This window comes from Carettochelys insculpta, chromosome 1 (assembly GCF_033958435.1).
Source record: "Carettochelys insculpta isolate YL-2023 chromosome 1, ASM3395843v1, whole genome shotgun sequence".
Taxonomy (NCBI): Eukaryota; Metazoa; Chordata; order Testudines; family Carettochelyidae; genus Carettochelys; species Carettochelys insculpta.
Genome location: NC_134137.1, coordinates 206219655 through 206247479, shown reverse-complemented (window position 1 = coordinate 206247479; position 27825 = coordinate 206219655). Strand labels below are relative to the sequence as shown.

Here is a 27825-nt window from a genome sequence, read left to right as displayed (position 1 = left end):
CAGACTGCTCTGCCCTCTCCAGACAGAGTGGCTGATTGGAAGCTCTGCAAACAGAGCTGCCTGGGGAACTGGAAGCCCTCTCTGTCGACAGAAGTGTCCACACAGGCACTCTGTCAACAAAACACTGTCAAGAGAGGCACTATACCTGATTGGGAAGAGGTATAACACTGCCACCTGAGCAGCTGAGTTTTGTTGACAAACTCTTGACAGAGGGCTTTAACTGTGTAGACACTCCGTGAGTTTTGTCGACAAAAGCCCAGTTTTGTCGACAGAGGCTGCTCATGTAGACTTAGCCAAAGTGATTTGTGAACAGGTGTTTGCAGAATGGGAGCCTAACTTAGAATGAAAACAAAAGAAAAGCAGTCAGGGCCAGGTGTCTCTACTGTTGGTGGAATGAGAAAAGGGAACATGTGTCCTGTATACAGTGTAATTCTTATTGTTACAGGACTCTAATTGCCAAAAGAAAAGTAAAAAGATTAATTACTGGTAGGACATTAGTTACAAATAAAATTGTTAAAACTAAGACTAGTTTTCTAATTCTTGGGAAAAGAAAGATTGAAGTGTGAAGATATGGGGGGTTTTGAAGGTAAGAAAAGGACTTCAGTTAACATACGGCCTTTTAAAATCAAGCTATTCATCTTTTCTCCTATTTTGTTAATATTGACAATAATTCAATTTATGTGCCATTCACATTTTTATTTTTGTCCATTTTACTGCATATTGTCTCTATTTGCTGTTATTTTGTGTAGCTAGTTGCTTTGAAGTACTGACATAGTGTCATGCTTCATTTTTGAACCAGTAGAAAACTGTTTTATTACTAGAAACTAAGTTCCTATCACTTTGACAAATCACACTATAGCAGCATTCTGATGCTGATAAGTAGCATATCTGTGATGTTACATTGCTTGCTACAGCACAATATACATGCTTTAGTATATGATATAATCATTTGGTGGGCTTTTTGGCTTTGGAGTGGAATAGCAGTTCTTGTTATGTTCAGGAAGTGTGGGTAAGCTCTTTATTCTAGTAGGTATACTCAAATAAAGGACTAAAAGGGGAACAAAGATGTGTATTTTGACATAGTTGGAAGAAAACTTCTAATGTGAGAGATAACTTATGGATGTGCGTGAACATGGAGACAGTGAGGAATCTATGCTGTTATATGGATAAATACAGAGGCTACAACTTAAAAAAAAAAGGTAAACCTTCAATAAATAGGGAGCCACAGCCCAGTGAGGCTGCTACAATGCAGATTCCATGTGGGAACTAATGTCCCCAGGTTATATAAATGAGAGGGTGGATAGGAGAGGGTAATGCCCCCTTTACATCTTCAGGACTGCCCAGGATCACTGACCAGAAGCCAGAGCTGAAACCATGCTTGTTTTTTTTATAGAGGTTATTGGAGCATTGAGGGGAGATGAGCCCTAAACTGCATAGGAAGTGGAGATATACCTCTTTACTTTGAGTTCAAGTCTCTGAGTCAGGGGTCAGCAACCAAGACAGCAAGAAGAGCCTTTTTTTTTTTTTTTTGCGAATGTGGTGAAAAGCTCAATATTCAAGAGCCGTGAAGTGCGTGAATACAAGATGGCCCTTAATAAATAATATCAAACCATACTTTTTGTCACCCCATTGTAAGAACAGCACACACTCAATGATTTGTAATGCCATAGGTGTTGACTGCAGGATGTTCACAAATTTTTTACATATTCTGGTTCCTTGCAGTTTACATGGGTGTGTTTGTACCACTACCATGCTGATTTTCACTCCTGAACCTACTTTAATTATGCCAATTTTATTTCATGTTTAATTTCAGTTTTCTTTTTTAAAAGGTATATTTCCCTTCACAGCAGGAATGCCACAAGCTTCCTTTTCCTTTTCAAAATCTAGACTTTATTAGCACGATGATCAAACCACAGATACTGTATCATACCCTGCAATGCATTGCACATATTAAAGGGCGAGTTATCCAACATTTTGAGATCACATGCTTTTTGTTTTGTTATTTAGATATGCCTTGTTCATTGTTGGGCTTTTAGATGTTCACCGTTTATTGAAAATAATCTGGAGGAGTTTTGTGTTTTGTTTTTTAAACTTTGCAGTTATAGTGTTGGGTGCCACATAGAAGTCCTTAAAGAGCCATATGTGGCTCCAGAGCCGCAGGTTGCAGACCCGTGGCCTAGATCAAGCAGTCTTTTGGGTAACACAAACTTCACACTGGACTCTCTTTTTGAATTCCCAAAATTAGTCTTCCAAGATGATGGAAGGAAGGTGAAGAAATCCTCAAGACAATCAAACCACAGATAGAGTATCATACCCCACAGTGCACTGCACATAGTAAGGGGGAGTTAGCCAGCATTCTGAGATCACATATCATTTGCTATTTAAATATGAGTTATTCATTGTTGGGCTTTGTATTTTGACAGGTATCAAGTTTTTATTCTGAATTCTTCTGTGATCATATTTCATTTTGTATGAAAAATTAGCTTTGGAAACCTCATGCCACTAACTGATTCGTTGAAATATAATAAGACTAAATCGAGGGATTAATTATTAAGAGTCTTGTAAGAGGGTATAATAGAGGGGTGGGAAATAAAATGGTGGCAATTCAACAGGGTTGGCCCCTGGAGGGCTGCTGTCCTGTATTTACCTGCACCTCTGTAGGTACAGGTGTTTGTAGCCCCTATTGGCTGTAGAGTGCAATTCCTAGCCCATGGCAGCTGTGGAAAGCAGTGTGGATCAAGAGTCACCTTGCCTACCCCAAACTGCTGCCTGATGCAGTGATAGCTGTCCTGGGTGGCAAACTTCCACAAGGCAATGGCCATGCACTTCTCCACAGAGAGAACAGGCAACATGTGGGCACCCTGGCATTTGAGGATGGGGGTGAGGCAAGTACAGCGCTCCATGACAGTGTCCCTCCTCATCTGGAAGTTCTACAGCCAGTGCACATTGTCCCACTCGGTCAGCACCACCCGGTCCCACCAGTCAGTGCTGCCAGGGTCGGTCCAGACCTGTCGGATGGACCTGGGAGGCCTCAGTAGGGGCCCCAAGGGCAGGGTCTCCAGCTCACAGGAGGTGGAGGAGGAGGAAGACTGCCAGGATATTAGCCAGCAGGTGTGCCTGGGCAATCCTTGGGATCCACAGCTGCTGTGGGTCCACGTCTCTTGCAAGCAATGGTCAGAACCAGACATGGGCTCAGCCTCACTGTAAACTGCTCAGCAGGCCTCAGCAGCATGTTCAGGGTGTGGGTGTTTGGGTGGGGCCCTTTAAGACCCTGCGCGGCCAGCACTCTTGGAAGTACTTTCTGGCCATGCAACCCCATCCATGCCATTCCTGGCCCATTCTTTTGAAAGAGGGCACATGGCTGTGTGGACACGCTCTTCCAAAGCGACAGGTAGCTCTTTTTGGGCCGCATTTTAGGTGTGGACGTAATCTTCTGGAAGGCAGCTTCTGGAATACGGTCCTCAGTAGGATTGCTGTAGTATAGCTGTGGCCCCTGGCTATAGCTGCATTGTGAGCTGGGGTATTAGTCCCTGTTCATGTGCACACATTCATGTATTTACTCTCATTTTCATCACGCTTGTGTGAGTGTAAATAAGAGTGTGGCTGCTCTGGTCTGGATAGTAACATCAGGAGCACTGATGCTACTCAGCCATGCCTTTGATGCCACCTGTCATGGTACTAAGGCTGCACTGCTACTTATAGTCATGCTACGTCAGTGGCAGCCTGAGGATGTGCACACAAGCAGGGAAATCACAAGCCTACTTCACAGTGTCAACCTTGCCTGAAGGTTGGTACCGAAGGAGTTCGAGTAATGTGTCCAATATGACAGTATCAGGGTTCAGGCCATGTTGGCCACATGGTGAATAAGTAGGAAGAAGGAATGTTTTTCTGTTTTCCTGTCATGCGGCAAGTGTGCCTCATCCCATCTTGGGATGGAATAAGGTTAATGGTGGCTGAGTCTATACAACCATCCTCGGCCTGGGGTAGCTTGGGGTAAGGTAGAAGTCAATCAGGGAGTCCTCTTTCACAGCTGTGTGGTCTCACCACTACAGCCAGTAGGGCTGCCCTGTTCAGCAGGACTTTGTGGCACAATAGCCAGAGTTGATACAATGGACCTCTTCATGAGGGCTGTTTGGCCTGTCAGCAGAGCAAGTGTGCCTCATCACAATCCTCTCAGACTAACATTCCCATTCCTAACTAACTCTATTACTAAATCCTGCAGAGAAATCCTGTAATATTTAGCAGGATAATTTAAAACCTCCCTTGAGGCTTCTGAACAATCAGGCTTCACAGCTATGGTTCTTGCTTGGAAATCCTAGGTATTCCATAGTTACTACACTGTGGTTTTCTGTGTGTCTCTGCTGCCAGTTCAGTACATACCTGACTCACAGAAGTAGTGGGTGTCTTTCTTGGCTGTATCATGAAACAGAGGTCAGCATGCAACTTGCCTTTACTGGGTGGCTTTCCTGAAAAACAAGTTTAGCGAAGAGGCTTTTCAGCATCCCTTGAAGATCCTGGAAGAGCCAGGTAGTATTCCATCTAGACTTAGGCAAGCGCAGGAGGAAACTACAGAGCCTATCCCATCCTAAAGCAATATTTTCATGTGTGGAAACCAAAATTAGGCAACCAGATAAATGACTAGGCCTTAGGAGCTGCTGGTGAATACCTTGAAGCAACTGGGCATTCTGAGTGCTTAGCATGTCTGAAAATCAGACCATTTTGTGTGTCTTTATAGGCAGTTATCAGAGAGGTAGCCATGTTAGTCTGTATCTTTGAGAACAACAAGAAGTCCTGTGGCACCTTATAGACTAACAGATATTTTGGAGCATAAGCTTTCGTGGGCAAAGACCCTAACTTGAGGCATCCTCATTGGCAAATGCTGATTTACCTTTAAAATTAGAGTTCAAGAGTCTCTTGGCTTTCAGTTCTACATTAATCATTAGACAGTTCTCACTGTTGCTCTGTGTCTTACTGGACAGCAGAATGGTGGTCAGGAAATGGAATAATAATGAACTTTTATAACAATAATAATGGACCTTCATTTGCAGTAACACGAATCTATAACATGATCCTGTTAGGCTTCACAAATTAAATGCATTCTGGACATATTCATAATTTGGATGGAAGACGATTATCATCAGCAGCAATGGATTTAATGGGTCAGCAAATGACAAAATTTCCTCTCAATCATAACTGAATAGTAGCCCAGAGTGATACTAGTGAGACCTTTCAGTCTTGGTAGAGCTGCCATCTTTTAAATAAGTTCATAGAATCATAGAACAATAGGGTGGGAAGAGACCTAAAAAAGCCATCAAGTCCAGCCCCCTGCCCTAGGCAGGACCAAACCCATCAGATCAGCCCAGCCAGTGCTTTGTCGAGGCGAAACCTAAACACCTCCAGAAATGGAGACTCCACTACTTCCCTGGGTAGACCATTCCAATGCTTCACCACCCTCCCAGTGAAAAAGTTTTTCCTAATGTTCAACCTGGACCTTCCCAACTACAACTTGAGACCATTGTTTCATATTCTGCCATCCGTGAACACTGTGAACAGTCTCTCTCCAGCCTCTTTGCAACCTCCCTTCGGTAAGTTGAAGGCTGTTATCAAGTCCCCCCACAGTCTTCTCTTCCGCAGACTAAACACTCCCAATTCCCTCAACTTTTCTTCATAAGTCATATGCTCCAGCCCCCTAATTATTTTGGTCGCCCTCCGCTGGACCCTCTCCAGTGTGTCCACATCCTTCCTATAATTGGGGGCCCAGAGCTGGACACAGTACTCCAGATGTGGCCTCACCAAAGCCAAATAAAGAGGAATAATCACTTCTCTGGATCTACTGGCAATACTCCTCTTGATGCAACCTAATATGCCATTAGCCATCTTACCTACAACGGCATACTATTGACTCATGTCCAGCTTCTTGTTCACTACAACTCCCAGGTCCTTTTCTGCAGAACTATTACCAAGCCAGTCGGACCCCAACCTGTAACAATGCTTGGGATTCTTCCAGCCCAAGTGCAGGGCTCTGCACTTGTCCTTATTGAACCTCATCAAATTTCTTGCAGCCCAGTCTTCCAATTTGTCTAAGTCAGTCTGGACCCTATCCCTACCCTCCAGCATATCTACCTCTCCCCCTAGTTTAGTGTCATCCGCAAACTTGCCAAGGGTGCAATCCAACCCCTCATCCGGGTCATTGATAAATATTTTGAATGGAATAGGACCCAGAACCGAACCTTGGGGCACTCCACTAGAAACTGACCGCCATCCTGACATCGAGCTGTTGATCATTACCCACTGGGCCTGACCTTCCAGCTAGCTTTCTATCCATCTTACTATCCATTTATCCAATCTACATTCCTTTAACTTGCTGACAAGAATATTGTGGGAGACCATATCAAAAGCTTTGCTAAAGTCAAGATAAATCACATCCATTGATTTTCCCCTATATGCAGAGCCAGTTATCTCATTGTAGAAACTAATCAGATTAGTCAGGCATGACTTGCCCTTCATGAATCCATGCTGAATATTGCTGATCACTTTCCCCTCCTCCAAGTGCCTCAAAATGACTTCCTTGAGGAGCCCCTCCATGATTTTTCCAGGGACTGATGTAAGACTGACCGGCCTATAGTTCCCTGGATCATCCTTCTTCCCTTTTTTAAAGATGGGCATTACATTTGCCTTTTTCCAGTCATCTGGGATCTCTCCTGATCTCTACGACTTTTCAAAGATAATGGCCAAGGGCTCGTCAACAGCATACGCCAACTCCTTCAGAACCCTCAGATGAATTAGGTCCAGGCCCATCGATTTATGTATGTTTAGCTTTTTTAGATAGCTCCTAACCTGTTCTTTCCCCACCAAAGGCTGTCCACCTTCATCCCACAGTGCATCCCTTATCACATTAGTCTGGGAGCTGTCCTTGTCCATGAACACAGAGGCAAAGAAAACATTAAGTACTTCAGCTTTCCCTATATCATCTGTCACTGGCTTACCTCCTTCATCTGGTATGGGCCCCACACCCTCTCTGATCACCTTCTTCTTTGTAACATGCCTGTAGAAACTTTTCTTGTTATCCTTCACATTCCTTGCGAGTCACTATTCCAGTTGCGCTTTTGCCTTCCTGATAGCTGCCCTACATTCTCGAGCTATACCTTTCTATCCCTCCCTAGACATCTGTCCAAGTTTCCACTTTCGTAAGCTCCCTTTTTGTGCCTAAGTTTTCCAAGGATTTCTCCATTAAGCCAGTCTGGTCTCCTACCATATTTACTTCTCTTGCTGTACATTGGACAGTTTCTTTCTGCACCTTCAGTAGGGCTTCCTTAAAATACTGCCAGTTTTCCTGGACTCCTTTTCCCTTCATGGTAGCATCCCAGGGGATTCTGCCCATCAGGTTCCTGAAAGAGTCAAAATCTGCTTTTCTGAAGTCCAAGGTGTGTAATTTGCTGCTCTCTTTCCTTCCTTTCGTCAGTAACCTGAAGTCTCCCATCTCATGATCACTGCTTCCCAGGTTGTCCCCCACCTCTACCTTCCCTATTAGTTCCTCCCTGTTTGTAAGCAGCAGGTCGAGTTGTGCACGACCTCCGGTCAGGTCCTTTAGCAGTTGTACCAAGAAGTGATTCCTGGACTGCTTGTGTACCACTATATTGGGCTCTCAACAGATGTCAGGGTAATTAAAGTCCCCCCTGATAACGAGAGCCTTCAATCCAGAAACTTATCTCAGTTGTCCAAAAAAAGCCTCATCTACCTCATCATCCTGATTTGGCGGCCTGAAGCAGACACCAACCACCACATCTCCAGTGCTGCCTACACCACTAAGCTTAACCCATAGATTCTCAACAGGCTTTTCTCCCTCTGTGTACTGGAGTTCCAAGCAATCATAGTGCTCTCTTACATACAGTGCAACTCCTCCTCCTTTTCTGCCTTGCCTATTCTTCCTGAACAGGTTATACCCTTTCATGACAGCACTCCAGTCATTCGAGTCATCCCACCAAGTCTCTGTTATCCCAAGCAAGTCACAGTTCTTGGACTGGGCCAAGTTGTAGGATGATAACAGTTCAGGGATTGGAAAAAGCTCAGTTTAGTTCTCTGTCTCCTCTGAATCAGAGCAGAATTACTCCTTGCTGCACACTTTTTATTTTTTTTTTAATTTATTTCTCTTAAAATCTTTTAGAGTAGCAAAAACCAGAGGAATAACTGATAAAAAAGAGATCCTAAAAACTTAGCATTATAAAAATAAAATCTATTTTGGAGGTATAAAAATCTATGCCTGCTTCCCATTGGCCCATTGCAATTTTTGTTTTGTCAGGCCTAGTTTTTGAACGTCCCAAACAGTACCATATTCTTTGGGGAGCTAATAGACTTGTTGGGCATTGGGCAAGGTGTGTGTGGCAGGTGGAGGGGGTTTCTGTGCTCCTAGAAGGGGTGGGGCTTTGGGAAGAAGTAGTGAGGGGGCCAAGAGTAGCACGCAAGCCGATTTTTGTCGGCATACGATGTAGGAGCTCAGCTCCACCCCTCTGTCTCCATGCAGCTGGGAGCTTGCTCAAAGCCCTGCTGCCCTTGGATTAACCAAAGACCAGCTAATGCTACCAACCACCACCTAAGCGGTAAAGGTCTGCAACTTAATTTCTTTGTTAATGCAGCTGGTGTAAGTAGAATTATTAGTGACTTTAAAAAGTATCACCGCTGCTCGGACTGTATGTCAAGGTCAAAAGGTCAAATTTTGGCAGTCCACATTGGAAAGGTTGCTGACCCCTGGTCTCTAAGATCTTAGATAACTTTTAAACTACTAATATTTTCTGTGATGCAATAATTTTAGACAGCTCCCTTGTATTTGTCATTTATCCAAATTATACATATATAACTCTTGCCGTTTCTTATAAGTCAATAGCTCAGGCTATCTCTTTTTCCCAAATTACAGAGTAAGGATAAGAGTTTAACTGTTTTGTTTTCCTCCAGGGCCACCTTCTGCTCCACGGAATGTGATTTTTAATATTAATGAAACAGCCCTTATGTTGGAATGGAGCCCACCTAGTGACACAGGTGGGAGAAAAGATCTCACCTACAGTGTCATCTGTAAGAAATGTGGCTCGGACACCAGCCAATGTGAGATATGCGGCGGAGGGATCCGTTTCATCCCAAGACATACAGGCCTGATTAACTCATCGGTGACTGTGCTTGATTTTGTGTCTCATGTGAACTATACCTTCGAAATTGAAGCCATGAATGGAGTCTCTGAGCTGAGTTTCTCTCCCAAACCGTTCACAGCCATCACAGTTACCACAGACCAAGATGGTAAGGTTTGTTGATATGCATCAATTGTTGGTAGAGTTTATGTAAATTTGCAGCACCTGTTTTAATGGTTTCCATTTTGATGAGGAATAAGGTTTGCAATTTACTATAATTTGCTAAGTGCCTTTTGTGGGGTTTTTGAGCACTCTTGTCAGTCTCATTCATTAGTAGCACTCAGTACTTCTCACAACTGGTTCTTATATCACTGGTAGGAAGAGGGAATTGTCAGTCTTTAAATGGTGAAGTATACAGATGAATCTGTGCATTTTATTGGCATGTTATAATCTGAGGAATATGGATATATGCAAATGATACACTCCTTTTAAAAGTTTAGAATGTAACACTATGTATACACTGACTTCCTGTATTTCACATTTCAGGAAGCTGAAAAGAAAGTAAACTGAGATGTACTTTATTGGGAAACTTGGTCAGATATGATTTTATTTGGTATGCTATAGTTATTACTACATAGCCTTTTCAGCCACAATATTTCATCATGTGAGATACCTTAACATACATGTGTGTTAGAGAGATTTAGATATGGGGTTTAAGGTTCAAATTTAAGGGTTGGGGATTTTGTTGTTTTGGGTGTGTATTCTGTTTTGTAACTAAATTTATGTTTGTGGGTGGATTTTTTAATTTGAAACATGATAAACTAGAAGTATTTCTGTATCTTTTATTTCTATTTGTGTTCTTGCCTCTCTCTCCCTGCTGGATCCCTTAGAAATACTTACTATGACAGCAAACAGCACCATGTCTTACCAACAATATTATCTATATTGGTGTTCTCTCTTAACTAGTGGTTTTGTATCTCAAAAGGTTGCTTCAAAATTATTCCTTGCTGATATTTGTTCCAGAAATGTGTTTTTACCCGCTGTGCTGTGACATTGCAACTGTATCTGAAGCTCTTAATAGAAAGCTTCAGGTAGTGGAATATTTAATAATCAGTTTGTCAAACTTTTATCAGTAGAAGTGCTAATGTATCAGTACATAGTGGAAGCCTTAATAACACCTTCTTATTGTGTTCTGACACTTACTTCCTGCATAGGTCAGCCTTGCAAATTCTGGGGTGAGTAGCTTTGTTGACGAGTGAGTAATGGCTTGATTTTGTTTCCACTTGGGCAGACAAAAACTGACAACTCACTGTGTTAGGAAATGGTTATGAAAATTGACCACAACAAACACAAAGTCTATTTTGCCCCCCACCCCCTTTTCCCCACTTAACTTGATGATAGTAATAACAAAACCTAATGGCATAAAATTTATAACATGCTAATAACATTTTTTGTTGTTTTGAGAACTGTCTGGATCCCTCATAGGGTTTGTAGCACTTCTGCATGTGCATCCCTTTTGGAAAAATCTCACCATTTTTCAAAGCAAAACCTGTGTCAGAAGCACATACTGTATGTAATTATTTTTAGAGGCACTGTTATATGATGGTAAATGCATTTCACAAAGTGTGCACAGGCAGAGGTCACCAGAGATATTTTGTTTTTAAGCTGGCAAATGGCTATCAGAACACAGCTTGTGAATTTCAGCTAAACCAAAGATTTTTTTTAACATGTGTTTTGCTATTGTCAATTCTCAGTGCAACAGTATAGAATTTCACTTCAGTTTAGTCAAACAGGGAAGAGACTTATGGTTCGGTAATCTGTGACAGCACAATAGTAAATTCTAGTAGGTGCTCTGTTTTTTTCTCACAATAATTCTTACATCTCTAAAAATGTTGCTATTAAAGCTTCAGAGAATTTACTGATGGATTTTTGGAATCTGCCACTTTATTTGGATATAAAAAGGATAGTTTTACAGAAAGAGGCAGTGGAAACCACAAGCCTTTATAAAACATTTTATGAAGATAAAAGCACTTTTGTAGTCTTAGAAATTCTGTAGCTGTATATTGTAGTGAGAATAGTAGGTTTTACATCAAAGAAGACAGAGAAAATGTCAGTTTCTATCAAGCAACAAGCCATTAGTTTTTTCCTCCAGCATATTTACTGCTATGTTGAGAAAACAAAGTTTTTTTGTTGCTGCAAACTTCTGGGGCTGCTGGCTGGTTGGGTGGGTGAGTGGGTAAGTGCGGGGTGGCTCTCCACTCCCTGCCTGACTCCCCACCATAGGACTGCCAGTGGAGCTCCCTACCCACTGGCCAGACTCCTGCTCCCAGGCTCCCAGGGGTGGTTCAGGGTTGCCAGAAATGATACAGCAGTGAGTCTAACCCCTTTTCCTACAGCTCTCCTAAACCCTGATCAAACCTGGGTATTTTGCCATCTAAAGGGGTCGGGGGGCGGGGGGGTTGTATTCTGCCATGCCTGCTCAATGGAATTGGACTTTTCCTTCCTCTGCTTGTTCTTCCACCTCTCCGGATGAGTCAGTGTCACCACACAGACCCATTCCCACCACTTTTTTTTAGCAGCTTCTGATCTCTTTTCCCACTCAGTCTGTAAAATACTGTTCCTTTCCCTTGGACAGACAGACAACCCCCTCTCCCGCCCCATGCACACACTTGAAAATACAGTGTGGTCTTCTTTTAATGGGAATACAGCAAATCCTCTAATGGAGAGGGTGTACTGTGATTGCTCTGTACGATAATTGATGATCAACCTACAAAAATTCCTTATATATCCTCAAGATTTGGAATATCTTGTTTATTTTCCCTTAATAACTGTGTCCTTTTTACCTGTAGATATTTTTTTTTCCTTTTCTCAGTCTTTAGTGCAGCACAAGTCAATTAATTCTGTTTACTTTAATATCTTACAATCCAACATTATCAGCTGGGTAAAAGAGTCTACTCAGCTTTGGGAAATGTCTTTAACTGATGTATTGGAGAACAGAAGGCAACAAAATTTGATTTGGCCATCTATCTATAACTAATGCATCCATTGATATGGTCTCCATAGCTTTTCAAACAATGTATTTGACTGAGTAGTGTATTTGTAATTTGGCACCTTAAATGACTGCTTCTTGAATCAGCTGGTTTTGGAACCCACAAGGGGAAAGACAATTTTTGATTTGGTCCTTAGTGAGGCGATTAGTTAAACAGAAATTAAAAGGTACAGCACCAAAAATAAATCCCTGCAAGCTTCATGGAAACTTTCCAAAGATGCCATAATGGAGGCTCAACTTAAATGTATACTCCAAATTAAAAACCAGAGAGAACCAAAAATATGCCACCATAGCTTAACAACCAAGTAAAAGGAACAGTAAAAATAAAAAGGCATTGTTTAAAAAGTGTAAGTTAAATTCTAGTGAGGAAGATAGAAAGGCTCATAATGTCTGTCAAATGAAGCATAAAAAGGAAGGCCAAAAGAAATTTGAAGAACAGCTAGGCAAAAATCTCAAAAAATAATAGCAATTTTTAAGAACATTAGAAGCAAGAAGACTGCTAAACAACCAGTGGGGCCACTGGACAATCAAGACTCCAAAGGGCCACTCGAGGATGATATGGTCATTGTGAAGAGACTAAGTGAGGTCTTTGCGTCAGTCTTCATGGGTCAGAATGTCCTGAACCATTCTTTTTTGGGTGACCAAATCTGAGGAATTGTCCCAAATTGAGGTATCGTAAGAGCAGGTTTTGGAAAATAATTGGTGAACTAAACAGTAATAAGTCATCAGGACCAGATGGCATTAACCCAAGAGTTATGAAAGAACACAAAAATTGAAAATGCATAACTACTAAATGTTGTCTGTAGCCTATCTATTTCTATTCCAAGTGACTGGAAGATAGCTAATGTAATGTCAATCTTTAAAAGTGCTCTAGAGGTGATCCTTTCAATTACAGACCAGTAAGACTAACGTCAGAATTGGCAGACACATGGATGAACATAATTTGTTGGGGAAAGGTCAAAATGGTTCCTATAAAGACAAATCATGCCTCGTTATTCCACTAGAATTCTTTGAGTGGAGGCCTCAATAAGTATGAAGACAGCAAAGATTCAGTTTATATAGTGTACTTAGATTTCCAGAAAGCCTTTGACGAGAACCCTCACCAAAAGCTCTCAAGCAAAGGAAGCAGTCAAGGGATAAGAAGGAAGCTCCTCTCTTGGATTGATAACTGGTTAAAAGAAAGGAATCAGAGAAGAGGAATATATGGCCAGTTTTCAGAAAGGAGAGTGATAACTAGTGATGTCCCACAGGGGCCATACTGGTCCAATGATCTGGAGAAAGGAGTAAAGAGTGAAGTGGCAAAATTTGCAGATGATACTAAACTTCACAATATAATTAAGTCCAAAGCAGACTGTGGAGATCTTCAAAAGGATTTCACAAAACTAGGTGACTGGGCAATAAAATGGGAGATGAATTTTAATGTTCATAAATGCAAACATATTCCCAAATATATATATAAAATGATGGGGACTAAATTAGGTACTACCACTCGAGAGAGACCTTGGACACCTGGTGGATATTTTTCTGAAAACATCCACTCTTCGTGAAGCGGCAGTCAAAAAACAAATAGAATGTTAGGAATCATTGAAAAAGATAGAAAATAAGACAGAGAATATTTTTGCCTCTATATAAATCCATGCTTCACCCACATTTTGAATACTGCATACAGATGCGGTCACCTCATCTCAAAAAAGATATCTTGGCATAGGAAAAAGTTCAGAAAAGATCAACAAAGATGACTAGGGGATTGCAATGGCTGCCATATGAGGAGAGACAGAATAGACTGGGAGCTTTCAGCTTAGAAAAAAAGAAACTAAGAGTGCATGTGATACAGGTCTATAAAATTATGTCTGCTGCTGAAAAAGTAAATATATAAGGAAAAGTTTATATACTTGTTCCCATAACACAAGAACTAAGAGATACCAAATTAAATTAATAGGTAACAGGCTTAAAGCAAACAAAAGGAAATATTTCTTCAGGCAATGCACAGTCAACCTGCAGATCTCCTTGCCAGAGGATGTTACCAAGATCAGGACCTCAACGGGGACATAAAAAGAGCTAGATAAATTCAAGGTCCATCAGTGACTATTAGCCAGGATGAATAAGAAAAGATTCACTAGCCTCTCTTTGTCAGAAGCTGGGAACAGGTCATGGAGGAGGTATCCAGTTCTGTTTGTTCCTCTGGGATGCCTGGCATTGGCCACTATTGGAAGACTGGTTACTAGGCTACATGGACTTTTCATCTGACCCGCTATGGACATTCTTATGAAATAACTGGTATTTAGAATCTGATGTGTATTTTCCGTCAAATTACCACGTTAAGGTCCAGGACTAAAATTCTGAGTGCAAACTGATGATCCATGAGAATAACACTCCAAGCACTCAATTTTAATTTGCAATAGTGATTTTTGTGATAAAATAAGTAAAATGAGCATTCTATATAAATCAATAGATTTTATAGCAGTGGAGGAAGAAGATTTCTTTAACTGTCCCCAGTGCAATTGGTGGGAGTTAAAAGCATTCGTAGGCTCATACCCTGAGAGAGTAAGATGTTTGTTCATCATTGTGCGTGATTTAAAGCAAAGAAGGCTCAGTAAGCCTATTTATACAATGTGCACCCTACTCAGCTAAGAACCATATTAAAATAATCAAGCATATTTCATTTAATTGGAACCTCTCACAATGAGTGATATGTAGTTAGAAGAATCAGCATTGGATATTCTAGTCAGGTTGGATACAAAGGAGTTCAGATATGAGCCTGTGGCTTCAGAAACCTTTGCCACAAAACTTAATTGGCTGCTGAAATTCTGCAGTTGTATTAGCAGCCTTATGTTTTCACAGTTTACCTAAACATTTCTGAAAGGTATTTAATTTTAAAAATGCTAACATTTCCACCACTTCAGAAGCAAAATGAAGACTTCTGTTGCTTTCTTAGCAAGAGGAATTATTTTGGTCAAAGGCAGTAAAGGAAGACATTAATCATGGCTAGTCAATCTGAAACAAATTGTGTTTGTAAGTGTCATGACTTTCACATAAACCTTTAGGGAGCATGTTCAAAGTGAAGGACACGGTAAATTACAAACTAATTCTGCTGATGCTTGCTATGGGGTCTTTAAAGCAATTATGTCAGTTGCAGGTTGCTCCGATTCATTTGCTTCTTAAAAAGTAGTTTCTTCATTACACTCAGCAACACTTCTTCCACTTCTGTGACTCTTCTATATGGATCTGCCTCAGGCTTGCACTTTTGGAGACAGTGTTCATTTATATACTATGCTAGCATTAAGTTATAAACCTTAGAATGAGGTCAAAAGCAAACTCAAAAATACCTAAAGTTTCCGAAAACTATTTGTTTCACAGCTGACTTACTTTCCAAGTAATAATTTCTAATAATAAACATTCACCTACTCCTGACCAGGGTCTCTAATGAGGGACATCTCTCAGACACCTCTGTCTCTGGATTACAGACCTGAATATTCTTTCATCACAAAGCAAAATCCTTGCATTTCTCTTACAGAAATAACAAACAAGATTGCATCTGTGAAAAGATTAATGTTAGCTAGGAAATGCACACTGAATATTTTATGTTGAAATATGTTCTCTTCTCTTAACTCCTGGCACAAGTGAGGCTTAATTTCTTTTTTTCATCCTGTGTGTACTCTGTTTCTGACTGAGGACTGGGGCATGACAGCCAATGTCAAGGGTTTGAAAGTTTTACAGGAGAAACATCCCCACTTCAATAAAAGGCTTTCTTAATACCATTAAATCTCACAGTAATCCCCCACATCTCCTCTATTATAATACCATAATCTGTGGCTTCAAAGAGAAATGCTTCAATGTGTATGAAATAGATGTGTATCATGCCTTGGAGAAGGATGTGTCACACACAATTGCACTCACTATCACACCCTGACAGCCAGGGCCCGAAAGGACCAAGATGCTCAGCGGCAACTTCTCATCATGGAGAGATTCTTGCGACCACCCTCACACATTGGTGGATGAGAAATAGCTCCCATGACTCCCCAAACACCTCCGATACTAAAGAGGTCTTTAGAATAAGGTCAAAAGCAATCTCAAAAACACCTGGAGTTTCAGAAAACTATTTGTTTTGCAGCTGAGTTACTTTCCAAATAATAATTTCAAATAATAAACATTCACCTAGTCCTGACCAGGGTCTCTAATGAGGGACATCTCTCAGACAGCTCTGTCTCTAGATTATAGACCTGAATATTCTCTCATCACAAAGTAAAATTCAGGCATTTCTCTTATAGAAATAATAAAAAGATTGCATCTGTGAAACGATTAATGTTAGCAGACCTACCAGTGACTGCACTTTCTTAGATGTGGCATGAGACTCAAAAATAATGCTGATTGCCCTGACCAATCATCTTCAGGCACTGCGGCACTAACAAAACTGTGAACATTGGCATCTCTATCAGTGTTGGCATCTCAGCATCTATAGGCCCTCCAGTGATGACTAGACAGTCAGCACTGAATAAGCCCTTGATTCCCCCTTGACTCCACCTGCTGGCTGTTGAGAAAATGCACTCCCCCATGGAACCATTGTAACTTCCAGAACTCATGATGCTCCTTTCTTCTCCCCAGGAATGCAGATATCATTAGATTAGACATGTCTGAGTCACCGCTACTCACACATGAACTCCCTCTATCACTATTCTTTTCTCTGGAATCACAGCACTGTTCCCTTTTCCCTCTGAGGATGGCACCACCCTCCCCCAGCGAGGAGGAGGAGGCGGAGGAGGAGGAATATTCTGTACTGTTTTCGTATGTGGGACAGATGCAAAAGATGACATGTACGCATTCTCAATATACACAACCTGCAACCAAACCAGGGCCGTGGTACTGTAGTCTGTCATGGACACAACCACACATCCAACTTCCTCCACACTGGTACTGTCAACCAAAAGCCCGCTTGTTGACAGCCCTCATTTTTGACAAGGATAAGGGGCTGGGAGGACAGCAATCATGTGAGTATGCAAATGAGGCATGCAAGTTGTAAATTAGTGCCTCATTTGCGTTCGCAAGCACCCTTATTTGCATTACCCTGGTGGCAGCAGTATGCCAATGTAGACGTAGCCAAGGTATGTAAATACATGAAAAGAGTGTTGAAAACTACTTGCTGTATGCATAACATTTTCAGTGCAGTCAAAACAATGTAAAAAATGGTTCCTCAGATTGGAAGACTGCAAAGGAGGATGAGCTCATTGAGGGACAGCCTCTCTTTGATGACTGCTTATTAAGAGTCTCACCCAATTCTATGAATTTCTTGGTTAAGAGAGTATGAATATAGCGTTGGCCAGTGCATGGATTCTCAGGTTGTATAAATGGCTGTGTGAGTGTATCTTATAATTCATCACACAAACAATACTTTTTGTGTGACTGTGTTTGTGGTTACATTAGTTGTGTGTTCCTAGACCATCCAAATATGCACTCTATTAATGTTTAAACTGCAGCAACCAAAGCTGGATGGACTATAATTTCCCACAGAATTCACTCTACTGAAAATAAAGCCTACGATAGCTTTTGTGTGTGTCTTAAATAGTATCTGCAACAGCTTCTAAATCATTAGCTTGATTCATAATTGTATAAAAGAATTAACGATTAATGCATATTATTTAAGTGATTCATAAATTATGATATATGCAATACAAGCAGCTAATCTCTAATCTTGCAAACTGTCGACGAGCAGTTTAGTCAGTTTCGAAATCAGTATGTTACATTTTAGAAATAAATGACCAATTTGTCTAGAAACAAATTTACTGGTTCAGATAGTTGGTTCATATATGCTTAAATGAAATGGTGGACCTTTTTTTTTTGAATTCCATTATTATGGTTGTTACCTAATATCAATTTTTATTCTGTAATTGAAGTTCACTAAGGACTAGAAAAGATTGTTCTGGATTTAAGTTAGTAGAATTCAGGAAGTTTGATCTAAAATTCAGTGGTGACAGGCCACGTTATCTTTTCCTAACAGAGAATATAACAATATTTATTTTTGCTCCGTGTATTTTGTATTAGAATAGCACTGTCATTCACTGTATAGAACTGATTTGAAGTTGTCTTCTGCTTTTTTTCTGTTTTACTGAGTCTGTGTTTTTTTTTGTGGTGGTGCACTCTTAACTAATATCAGTGTTGTTGTTATGTTATGACTTGTCATTGCCACTTTTGTAGGTATGGCTTGATGTATTAGTAAAAAGGAGTGTAATATAAGACAACATATTACTGATATTTGAGATCCCCTGTGTCAGCTCTTCTAATCTATTGATCTTTATATATAAATACATTAATCGTGGAAGGTAACTAAAATCTCCTGAAAATAAGAGACAGTTAAAGAAGAAGCACAATACTCACTTATCAAGAAAAGTTTATTTGCTTTAGAAAATTATGGTGTATTTTGGTTTTGTTTTTAAGAGACATTCGTGATGGTAACAGAATAACAGCAGCATGAAGATTAAACCTCGAACCTATTGCTCAGAATAGGTTGAGATAGGAGCTTTGATATGCAAGACCACCAATATATTTTGATGCTGACCCTGAGAGACCACCTGAGAAACCGTTTAATCCTTGGTCTCTTGATGGAATTGCCATTAAGCGTGCCCGTTCCAGTGTTGGCTTGTATATGAAATGACAATATTCTATTAGTCTGAGGCCACAGACACATCTGACAAAGATGATGGACTGTCTGACAGATCTTCATGGCCAGATTTTGATGTCTAGTGACTAATGTTCCCATGCAGCTCTCATTAAGTCAGTGGGAGTCCTTCCAATGACCTCAGTTAGAACTTTCAGTTGGGTGCAGACAATGAATCATACCAGTACACGTGTAGCCCTATTGAGATCAGTGCATGGTCAGAGCATTACAATAACAATATACCGTAATCTAAATCACTTCCTACCAATCTGTGGACGGGACTCAGCATTGGGTGCAGCAGACCCATCCGCATATGTCATTTTGCATGGATAGAGACTTTAAAACCAACTTGGACATTTATCTGTCTTCTGTATCTTCTCTTTTTAAAAGGGGAAAAAATCATTGCTTTTTTCTCCAGTCTATTTACACTGTGATATTTATGGTCCGATTTTCATAGGTGGTGAGCAAGTGCAGTTTCCTCTGGTGTCATTTGCCTTAGTGAGTGCTCATCTCTGAAAATCATACTTCAGTGAGTGGTATGCATTCAGCTCTTCGTGTTGCACATAAACTTAACGTGATTCTGTTCTGGATACTGATCTTGTTTAGCTCCTGCAAATGTAGACAGAATATTGTTAGAGACCAGCTTTTACCTATTATTTTGAAAATGGCAGTGTGTCTCTAGATATTGTTAAGAATAATGAATGAGTAGTTTTAAGCATATATTCAACAGTTAAATTTCCCAACATTAAATGTGTGCTTTCTTCAAACTAGTGAGGAATAAACCTGACATGTTTAGGCATCACTAATTTATGCAGTATGTGCAATTACTATTTTTTTCAATACTGAATATATTGGTATTATGATCAGGTCAGTTTTATTTATTTCTTCAGTTGGTAGTGTTTAATTAAACTCCCCAATTAAGTTCTGTTATAATTAAGTATAATTTACATTTTCAGTTGATATAAAGTACACACACTGAGAGATAATTGTATAAAAATCAGGTTTTATAATAAAGGAATTAATGATTTGACACTCATTTTAAACTAATTAATTGCTAATTCAGATTCACTAGGTTCCTCTATCGGAAGGGTTATTTTCCAATAATGAAATAATGTTATTTTAATTATTTTGATATATTGCAATAATGTTATAATATTTAGTCACAATTATAAGGTTGTTGCAAAGACAATTTTTTTTTTCAAAAATAAAGTTTCACTAGTGACGCACATAAATCTGTTTACTTTTGCTACATTTACAGAAGAGGCTTTTCCTGGCAAAACTGGGCTTTTGTCGGGAAAAAACACAGAGAATCTACAGGCAAAATGCTCTTTGACAGCAAAACCCAGCCCAGCACATCTATCGGCAGCATCATACCTCTCCCAATTCAGGTATGATGCCTATCTTGGCAGCGTTCTGTCAACAGAACAGCCATGTAGGTTCCCTGGGGCCCTTTTGTCGACAGACAGGGCTTCTGTTGAGAGAGGGCTGGGCAGTCTGGCTGCTCTCTGTCAACAGAGCAGATTGCTCTTTTGATCTGCTTTTATGCGTAGATGCAATCCGTTGACAGAAGTTTTGCCAGAAAATCCCTTCTGACAGTGACTTCTGTCGACAGAGGCTTCTCATGTAGATGTAGCTTCTTGGTATAATTGACAATTACAAATAAAAAATTCACGAGTAAGATCCCGACATGTTACACTAAATACATTACAGTGGGTGCATCTACACTAGCCAGCTACTTTGAAGTAGCCAGCACAATGTCAAAATAGTACGCATCGCGTCTACACATGCCATGAGCTATTTCGATGATGAAATCGACGTTAGGCGGCGAGACGTCGAAATCGTTGTTCCTATCCGAATATGGGAATAGTGCCCTACTTCGACGTTCAACGTCGAAGTAGGGCATGTGTAGACGATCCACGTCCCACTGTGTCGAAATAGCGGGGTTCTCCATGGCAGCCATCAGCTGAGGGGTTGAGAGATGCTCTGTCCAGCCCCTGCGGGGCTCTATGGTCTTAGCTGAGGGCTTCTGGCTGCTGCTGCTGCAGCTGGGGGTCCATGCTGCGTGCACGGGGTTTGCAACCGGTTGTCGGTTCTGTGGATCTCATGTTGTGCAGGCCGAGTGTGTCTGGGAGGGGCCCTTTAAGGGAGCAGCTTGGGGCTTTGCTGGCTCCTTATTTCGACGGGGAGCACTTGTGTGTGTGGATGCTCCACATTTCCTTCCGGGGCGGCTGCTTTCGACGTTCTTCGTCGCTACTTTGACATTGCACGTCGATGGCACCAGCCCTGGAGGATGTGTAGACGATATGCGTCGAAGTAGCCTATTTCGATGTTCTTACGTCGAAATAGGCTACTTCGACATAGTGTGCTAGTGTAAATGTAGCCAGTATGATTTAAACCATCTTCCTACATGTCTGAAGTACGGCAGAGATTACTAAACATCTTAAGTGCTTAGGTAGTGAGTTATAGCCATGTCATAGGATATTAGAAACACAAGGTGGGTGAGGTGACAGAAATTAGTCCAATAAAAGCTGTTGGTGAAACAGGGCTTTGAGTTTCCTTAAAACTCTTTTTCTATGTAGGTTTTAAAGCTTATGTCTACACCAAAAGAAGCTGGTCCAGCAAAAGATATTACCTCATCACCTTTGCCTCAGTTCCAGTGCCTGATATGAACAGTGCATATTGCCTTATATAAAAGTGAAATATGGAATATTAATTACTTTGAGAGCTAGATTTTTTCAAAAGATCTCAGCACCAAATAGCTCCCATCCCAGACACTTGAAAAAGGTCCTGATCCTCTGATGATTTATTCCTGTGTTCCACTTAATGGGAATACTCAGAATGAGCATTTGAGTTGTAACTTCTCACGATGCGGAAAGTTCAGCCTGAGTCTTTTTAGGATTATCAAGAGTGTTCAGCTCCTAGTTAGGCAGCTCAGTGAGGTGTGTTGAAGGGGAGAGAGGAAGCACCAGGGTTCTTGTGCATCTGCCCACTTAATTTAGCTATGTAAAAAAAGAGCTGAGCTATTTTGAAAATCTGTCCCTGTTGTGGATACTGATTTATTTTTAAGCTGTGGTTCCTGGTGTATTTGCAATATAGCAGATGTACAAAAATGCAACATTTATTTCAAAAGGTTATTATTCACCAGTGTAACAGAAGTAGAAATACACTGTTGTGGTACTATGTGTGATTCAACCTACCAAAAGATATACATGTAATTCTGATTTCTTGATGTAAAATAAGTACCTGCTCCTGTAAAGTCATGCTCATTCATGTAACCTCTTGACCCATGTGGTAAGGTTACCATAGTTTTGGCCTTTTTGTCCCATTATATTTAAAAATTTCTCTTAATATTATTGGAAGCTTCGCCTTTTTACATAGTTGGTCATCTTTACTTAGAACTGTGGTTTTATGGATGGATTACATGGATCTGTTGAGCATGGTTATTAGCTTCTCTTACAATAATTGCAGGTAAGAAGGTCTTTTAAGGATAGTTTCAACAATAACAGTAATATTGTGTCTACCATTTGAATATGAAGTTTACAAACACAACTCAAACTTTTATGCGAGATCTGCATATTATTATACCTCTTATTCCTGTGCATTTGACAAATCTATATAGTGGGTAATGAAATCCTAGAGATTTATTAGCTAGAAGTAAATTTCTGCTTTAGGTCTAAAATTATCTTAGTGTAACTGTGATAGTTTTATTGTCGGCCACCTTGATTTTTGAAATAGAGTTTGTAGGATGCATTTGGTACAGAATGACAGAATCATAGGGCTGGAAGGGACCTCAGGAAGTCATCTAGTCCAGCCATTGCTTCAAGCAAGATCAACCCCCACTAGGTCATCACAGCCTGGGCCTTGTCCAGCTGGGACTTAAAAACCTCAAGGGATGGAGAATCCACCACCTCTCTAGGCAACGCATTCCAATGCTTCACCACCCTCCTGGTGAAGTAGTTTTTCCTAATATCTAACCTACACCTATCCCTCTTCAACTTCAGACCGTTAGTCCTTGCTCTGCCATCTGACACCACTGAGAACAGTTTCTCACTCTCCTCTTTAGAGCTCCCCTTCAGGAAGATGAAGGCTGCTATTAAATCACCCCTAAGTCTTCTCTTCTGTAAACTAAACAAGCCCAAATCCCTCAGCTTATCCTCATAGGTCTTGTGCGCCAGCCCCTTAATCATTTTTGTCGCCCTCCACTGAACCTGCTCCAGCAAATCCACATCCTTTTTGTACTGGGAGTCCCAAAACTGGACACAATATTGAAGATGTGGCCTCACCAGTGCCGAATAGAGAGGAATAACTACTTCTCTAGATCTGCTCAAAAAGCTCCTCCTAATGCACCCTTGTATGCCGTTAGCCTTCTTGGCTACATGGGCACACTGCTTACTCATATCCAGCCTTTCATCCACCATAGCCCCTAGGTCCCTTTCCATCATACTGCTGCTGAGCCAGTCTGTCCCTAGCCTGTAACAATGCTTAGGATTCTTCCACCCTAGGCGCAGGACTCTACATGTCTCCTTGTTGAACAACATCAGATTTCTTTTGGCCCAGTCCTCCAATTTATCCAGGTCTCTCTGGATTCTCTCAGCGGGTATATTACCCTACTTAAAATAGTGTATGTTTATGTGCCTTTTGAATCCACTCACATGCATGCATAACTCCAATCCTGCAAACAAGTGTGGATTCTTGAGCTCTGAATGAACCATGTTTACTTCAGTGAGGCATCTCAGTGATTCGTGCCAGCAGATCCAGTTGCATGGCTGGAACCATGGATGAATGTTGCATGGGTTAGATGCACTATGGCTGCATCTACACTAGCTCCAGCCATTCAGAAGGAGCATGGTAATGAGGGATTTTGGTAGATGCTCATGATGCACTTGCATGAATATGCAGCTCCTCATTAGCATAATGGCAGCTGCATGCAATTTGAAAATGCCACTTTCAAAATGCACACCACCCATGTAGACAGGGGCCTTTCAAAAGGCCCTGTGACTTAGAAAGCCCCTTCTTCTCATTTGGTTTTAGGAAGAAGGGCCTTTCGAAGTCCTGGAGTCCTACCAAAAGATGCCCGTCTAAACGGGTGGTGTGCATTTTGAAAGCAGCACTTTTGAATTGCACGTGGCCGCCATTATGCTAATGAGGTGCTGCATATTCTTGGGAGCTCCTTATTAGCATCTGCTGAAATCCTTCATTACCATGCCCCTTCTGAAAGGAGGGGGCTAGTGTAGATTTGGCCTATGAGTTCCACACTGTACAGGTATACAAGCCTCTATATAAAACTCTTCTCTGCCTGCACCTTCTGATTGTTCACTGAGTCGATAGTCTCGTCTCCAAACAATACTCTCACAGATTTATTAGCTGTAATGCAAATGACCCTGATCATAATCAAGTTGATTACAGTTTGTAATGATCTCTGTGGTCTTTAAAGTTATTTAAAGTTATTTGGAAAACACCATATACATGGATATAGATAGAGGCAATTCTTGATTTAGACATAAGTGGAGCACAGTATCTGTTCTGAGAGATGAAGACAGCTAGTGCAGGTGACTTCTCAACCAAAAATTATTAAAAGTTTCCAATAATTTGGGGTATCTGGTTGCTTCAAAAGGAGTTCAGTTCTAATTACTGTCAGAATTCAAGTACTGGATATCATAGGTTGAGCACATCACCAAAATCCCAGGTCTTATATTTCTAGGAATCACTCATTTTGTCCTCTTAATCTCACTAGAAATCAGCTGCAAGTTGCAATAAAAATAACTGTCTCCCAGTATTTCAGTTAGGTACAAAGCATGTTCCTGTTTAACACACTGTGGTCAGAAGGTGCTGCAAGGGAAGGTAAAAACCTGCTTTGCCCTCTGCCCTTTGGCCCATGGGATAAAAATTTCTTCCTGAACATTCTAAGCAGAATATTGGCTCGACCTGCAACATTTGCCACAGCAGGTTCCCCTTCCTAGGTGAGATGGGTAGAGTGTGATGCAGGAACAAAGCTAAAAGTGGCTCCATGTGGCCCCTGCATTAGATTAAATCTTGGGAGCTGGGGAATGCTTGCTGACCAATTAGCACTTCTTTCATCCAGCAGTATCCATAATCTGTCATGATTTTCGTTAGCTGGATGACCACTTATCATGGGAATGGCCAAGTTTCCTGTGGTCCCATAAAGTTAGTTTACAGTCACCAGTCCCAGCTCTCAGTGTTCAGTAGCTGTAATTTACCCCTAAATTACCAGTGTCTTCTGAGAGCCCAATAAAGAGTGGAAGTGTTGTCAATGTGCTACACAATATTGGCCACCGTGGTCAGGCAAATTCTCTTATTCGACACCGGTCAGGTCCCAAGGGTGCCGGACTAGAGAGGTTCAACCTGTATAATTTATTATTGGTAAAAAGATTGCAGGGATCTTGAGATACAGTTGGGGAAGAGGAAGGTGAATAAAGAGCTGAACAAGCAAATAATGTTTGCAAGGTGCTTCCTACAGAAGAGACCAGCAGCAGAGCAGGTGTGTGTGTGTGTGTGTGTGGTCCTTTCAGCCATGTTAAAGTTCCTTTCTAGCATTCCAGATAAATTGAGCTGTTTGATTTTTTTATATGAGAGAGATGAAACTGGCTACAGACTCTGGCTGTGTCTATACTTACCAAAAACTTCAAAAAGGCCATGGTAATGGCCAGATCGAAGAATACTAATGAGGCACTGAAATGCATATTCAGCACCTCATTGGCATGCCGCTGGCTGCGGCACTTCAAAATTGCCACATGTCACTCCCACGCAGCTCATCTACACCGGGGTCCTTTTTGGAAGGACCCCACCAACATCGAAATCCCCTAATTCCTATGAGCTCATTTCAGTGCCTCATTAGTATTCTTCGATCTTTTCAAAGTTTTTGGTAATTGTAGATGTGGGCTCTGAGGGGTAACAGCCCCAGATTTTCAGAGTTCTTCCTTTGACTCCATAACCCCAAAAGCAGAAAGAGAGAAAGAAGGCCAGGAAAAGAAAACAAGCGTTTACATTCTGAACAGTTGCTAAAAGGTATTTATAATCCCTTTCTACTAAATTCTGTTTTTTCTGTTTCTACTGGAAGAGTATATACCATCTGTTTCTAAATAACTTTTTAAAAGATTTCTTTTAATGCAATGTAAAAACAATCTCGCATCAAAAGCAATAACTCACTCCTTAGATTGCATTAATAGGATAGCAGTGCTCTGCTAACTGAACACACTTTACCTTCAGGCTCTTACTTCTTAGTGGCTGTGTCTACACTTGCATTCCCCTTTCGAAAGAGGCATGCAAATGAGGGAAATTGAAAATGCAAATGAGGTGCAGATGTGTGTATCTGATGCTTCATTTGCATATTCTTCCTACAAAAGATGAAAAGCAGTGTAGGCATGGCTCTTTTGAACGTAAACCCCATCTTTGAAAGAGCCCTTCTTTTTTTTAATTTTAAGGAAGAATGGTTCTTTCAAACATGGGGATTACTATCTAAAGAGCTGCGTCTACACTGCTTTTCTTCTTTTGAAAGAAGCTCTTTTGAGGCACCTCATTTGCATGCCTCTTTCAAAAGAGGAATGCAAGTGTAAACAGCCTGTATGCCCTGAGTATATACCAGTGACAGCCTACCTATGCACACTTCCAGGTGGCTTATTTGGTAGTGAAAACATATTCTGAGAGTGTTTAGTGGGGGGAGCCCTTTTTGGAGCACTAAACTCTTTCTGTCAGGTGTCTGAGATTTAACTGCAGTACACCCAGTTATAAAACAGTTTTTCATTGATCTGACCTGCTGATTTCTTAACTGTAATTTATTTTCACTTTGATTTTGAAATCCATAAGTGCCCGTCACAGCTTTTAAGAATGGACATTATTGACAAGAGAGCTGAAATTAAAAGTGATAAATTGAGCGTGCTAGTGGCTAGTGCCTCAGCCAAACACAAGTGCCATGTCTATAGCCCTAAACATCACTGCATGCTTGATTTCAAATTAAGTGTGACAAATTAGGCAGGAAGTTAATTGCTAGCTTGAAATAAATACTAACATGATGATTGGAAAAGGCATCAAAAAGCTACTTCTTACCTTTGCCGCAGTCCTATCTGACATATCGGAAAATAGGAAAGCGCTATTAAAAATTATTCTGATTGAAGCAACGAGCATTTTCTGTCTGTGTAGTTGTGCCTGTGTGGATGTGAAGGTGACTTTCCTTTGCAAATGTATTTGCCAGTCTAAAATGAGAAAGCAAATTGAAGGAAGCATTAGAGTTTTTGTAACTAGGTTGCAGTTATTGGCAGGAGATGGGTGTGCATGTGTGTTATATATCTAGTCAGTAATGATTATATATATGTATTACAGTTACTGTCAACTGTTCTTGTGGCATCAAGTGCTAGAATGATCAATTGCTCTTTAAGAGAATGTGACCTTAAAGAACAAGAGATGTTGTAAATCACAATTTCCTTAAATTAGTCTTTCCTTTATTTTACTTTATGTCCACTGTGTACAGAGATGTGAGTGGGCAGTATTGTGTTCAGAAATATGTTGGCTAATGGTTTCCACTTTCTGATGTCTTGATCCCTGATCTGATCTGATGCATACATCCAGGGCTGCAAAACTATGTAAGACCTAATATGACCTTTGCTTTGATTATGGTTTTGTACTAAGAATGTTCCTATAGTGATTTACAAAAATCGTAAGATTTGTTTGCAATAGGAAAGCAAAACATCTTTAAAAGGAACTCTCAAAGCTGAATTTGATGTTATAACATAAGATTCAGAATCAGAAACTATTAGCATTTCACACTGAACCTTTCACACAGAGGAAGCCTCAATGTTTCAGCGTATGCAAAATAATTTTAAGATCCGTTACTCTTTGGAAACTTCTGTACTGGAGCAAAAGAGGAAGTATGGAGCTCAGGAGGTCATCTAGTCCAGCCCCCAACCTAAAGCAGGATCAACCCCATCTAAATCATCGTAGCCGTGATTATGTCAAGCCAGCAGTTAAAACCTCTCCCGGTAATGCATTCCAGTACC

The 27825-nt window shown here is 40.8% G+C and overlaps 1 protein-coding gene across 8 annotated transcripts in view; it reads left to right on the top strand.

Moving 5' to 3' along the window:
* EPHA6 (EPH receptor A6) overlaps positions 1–27825 on the top strand; it is a 1072121-nt gene that overhangs the window by 584805 nt on the left and 459491 nt on the right. For 5 of the 8 annotated variants that reach the window (XR_012646082.1, XM_074998351.1, XM_074998361.1 and 2 more), the window contains exons 5-6: positions 8950–9285; positions 10331–10351. Coding sequence is in view for 7 of the 8 variants with exons in the window: in XM_074998351.1 (XP_074854452.1) it covers positions 8950–9285; positions 10331–10351 (357 nt within the window). In the remaining variant the exon portion in view is untranslated. Of the gene's footprint in view, positions 1–8949; positions 9286–10330; positions 10352–16767; positions 16869–18594; positions 19770–27825 lie in introns of those variants that run through there. The other 3 variants (XM_074998378.1, XM_074998387.1, XM_074998406.1) reach the window with 3 other exon arrangements.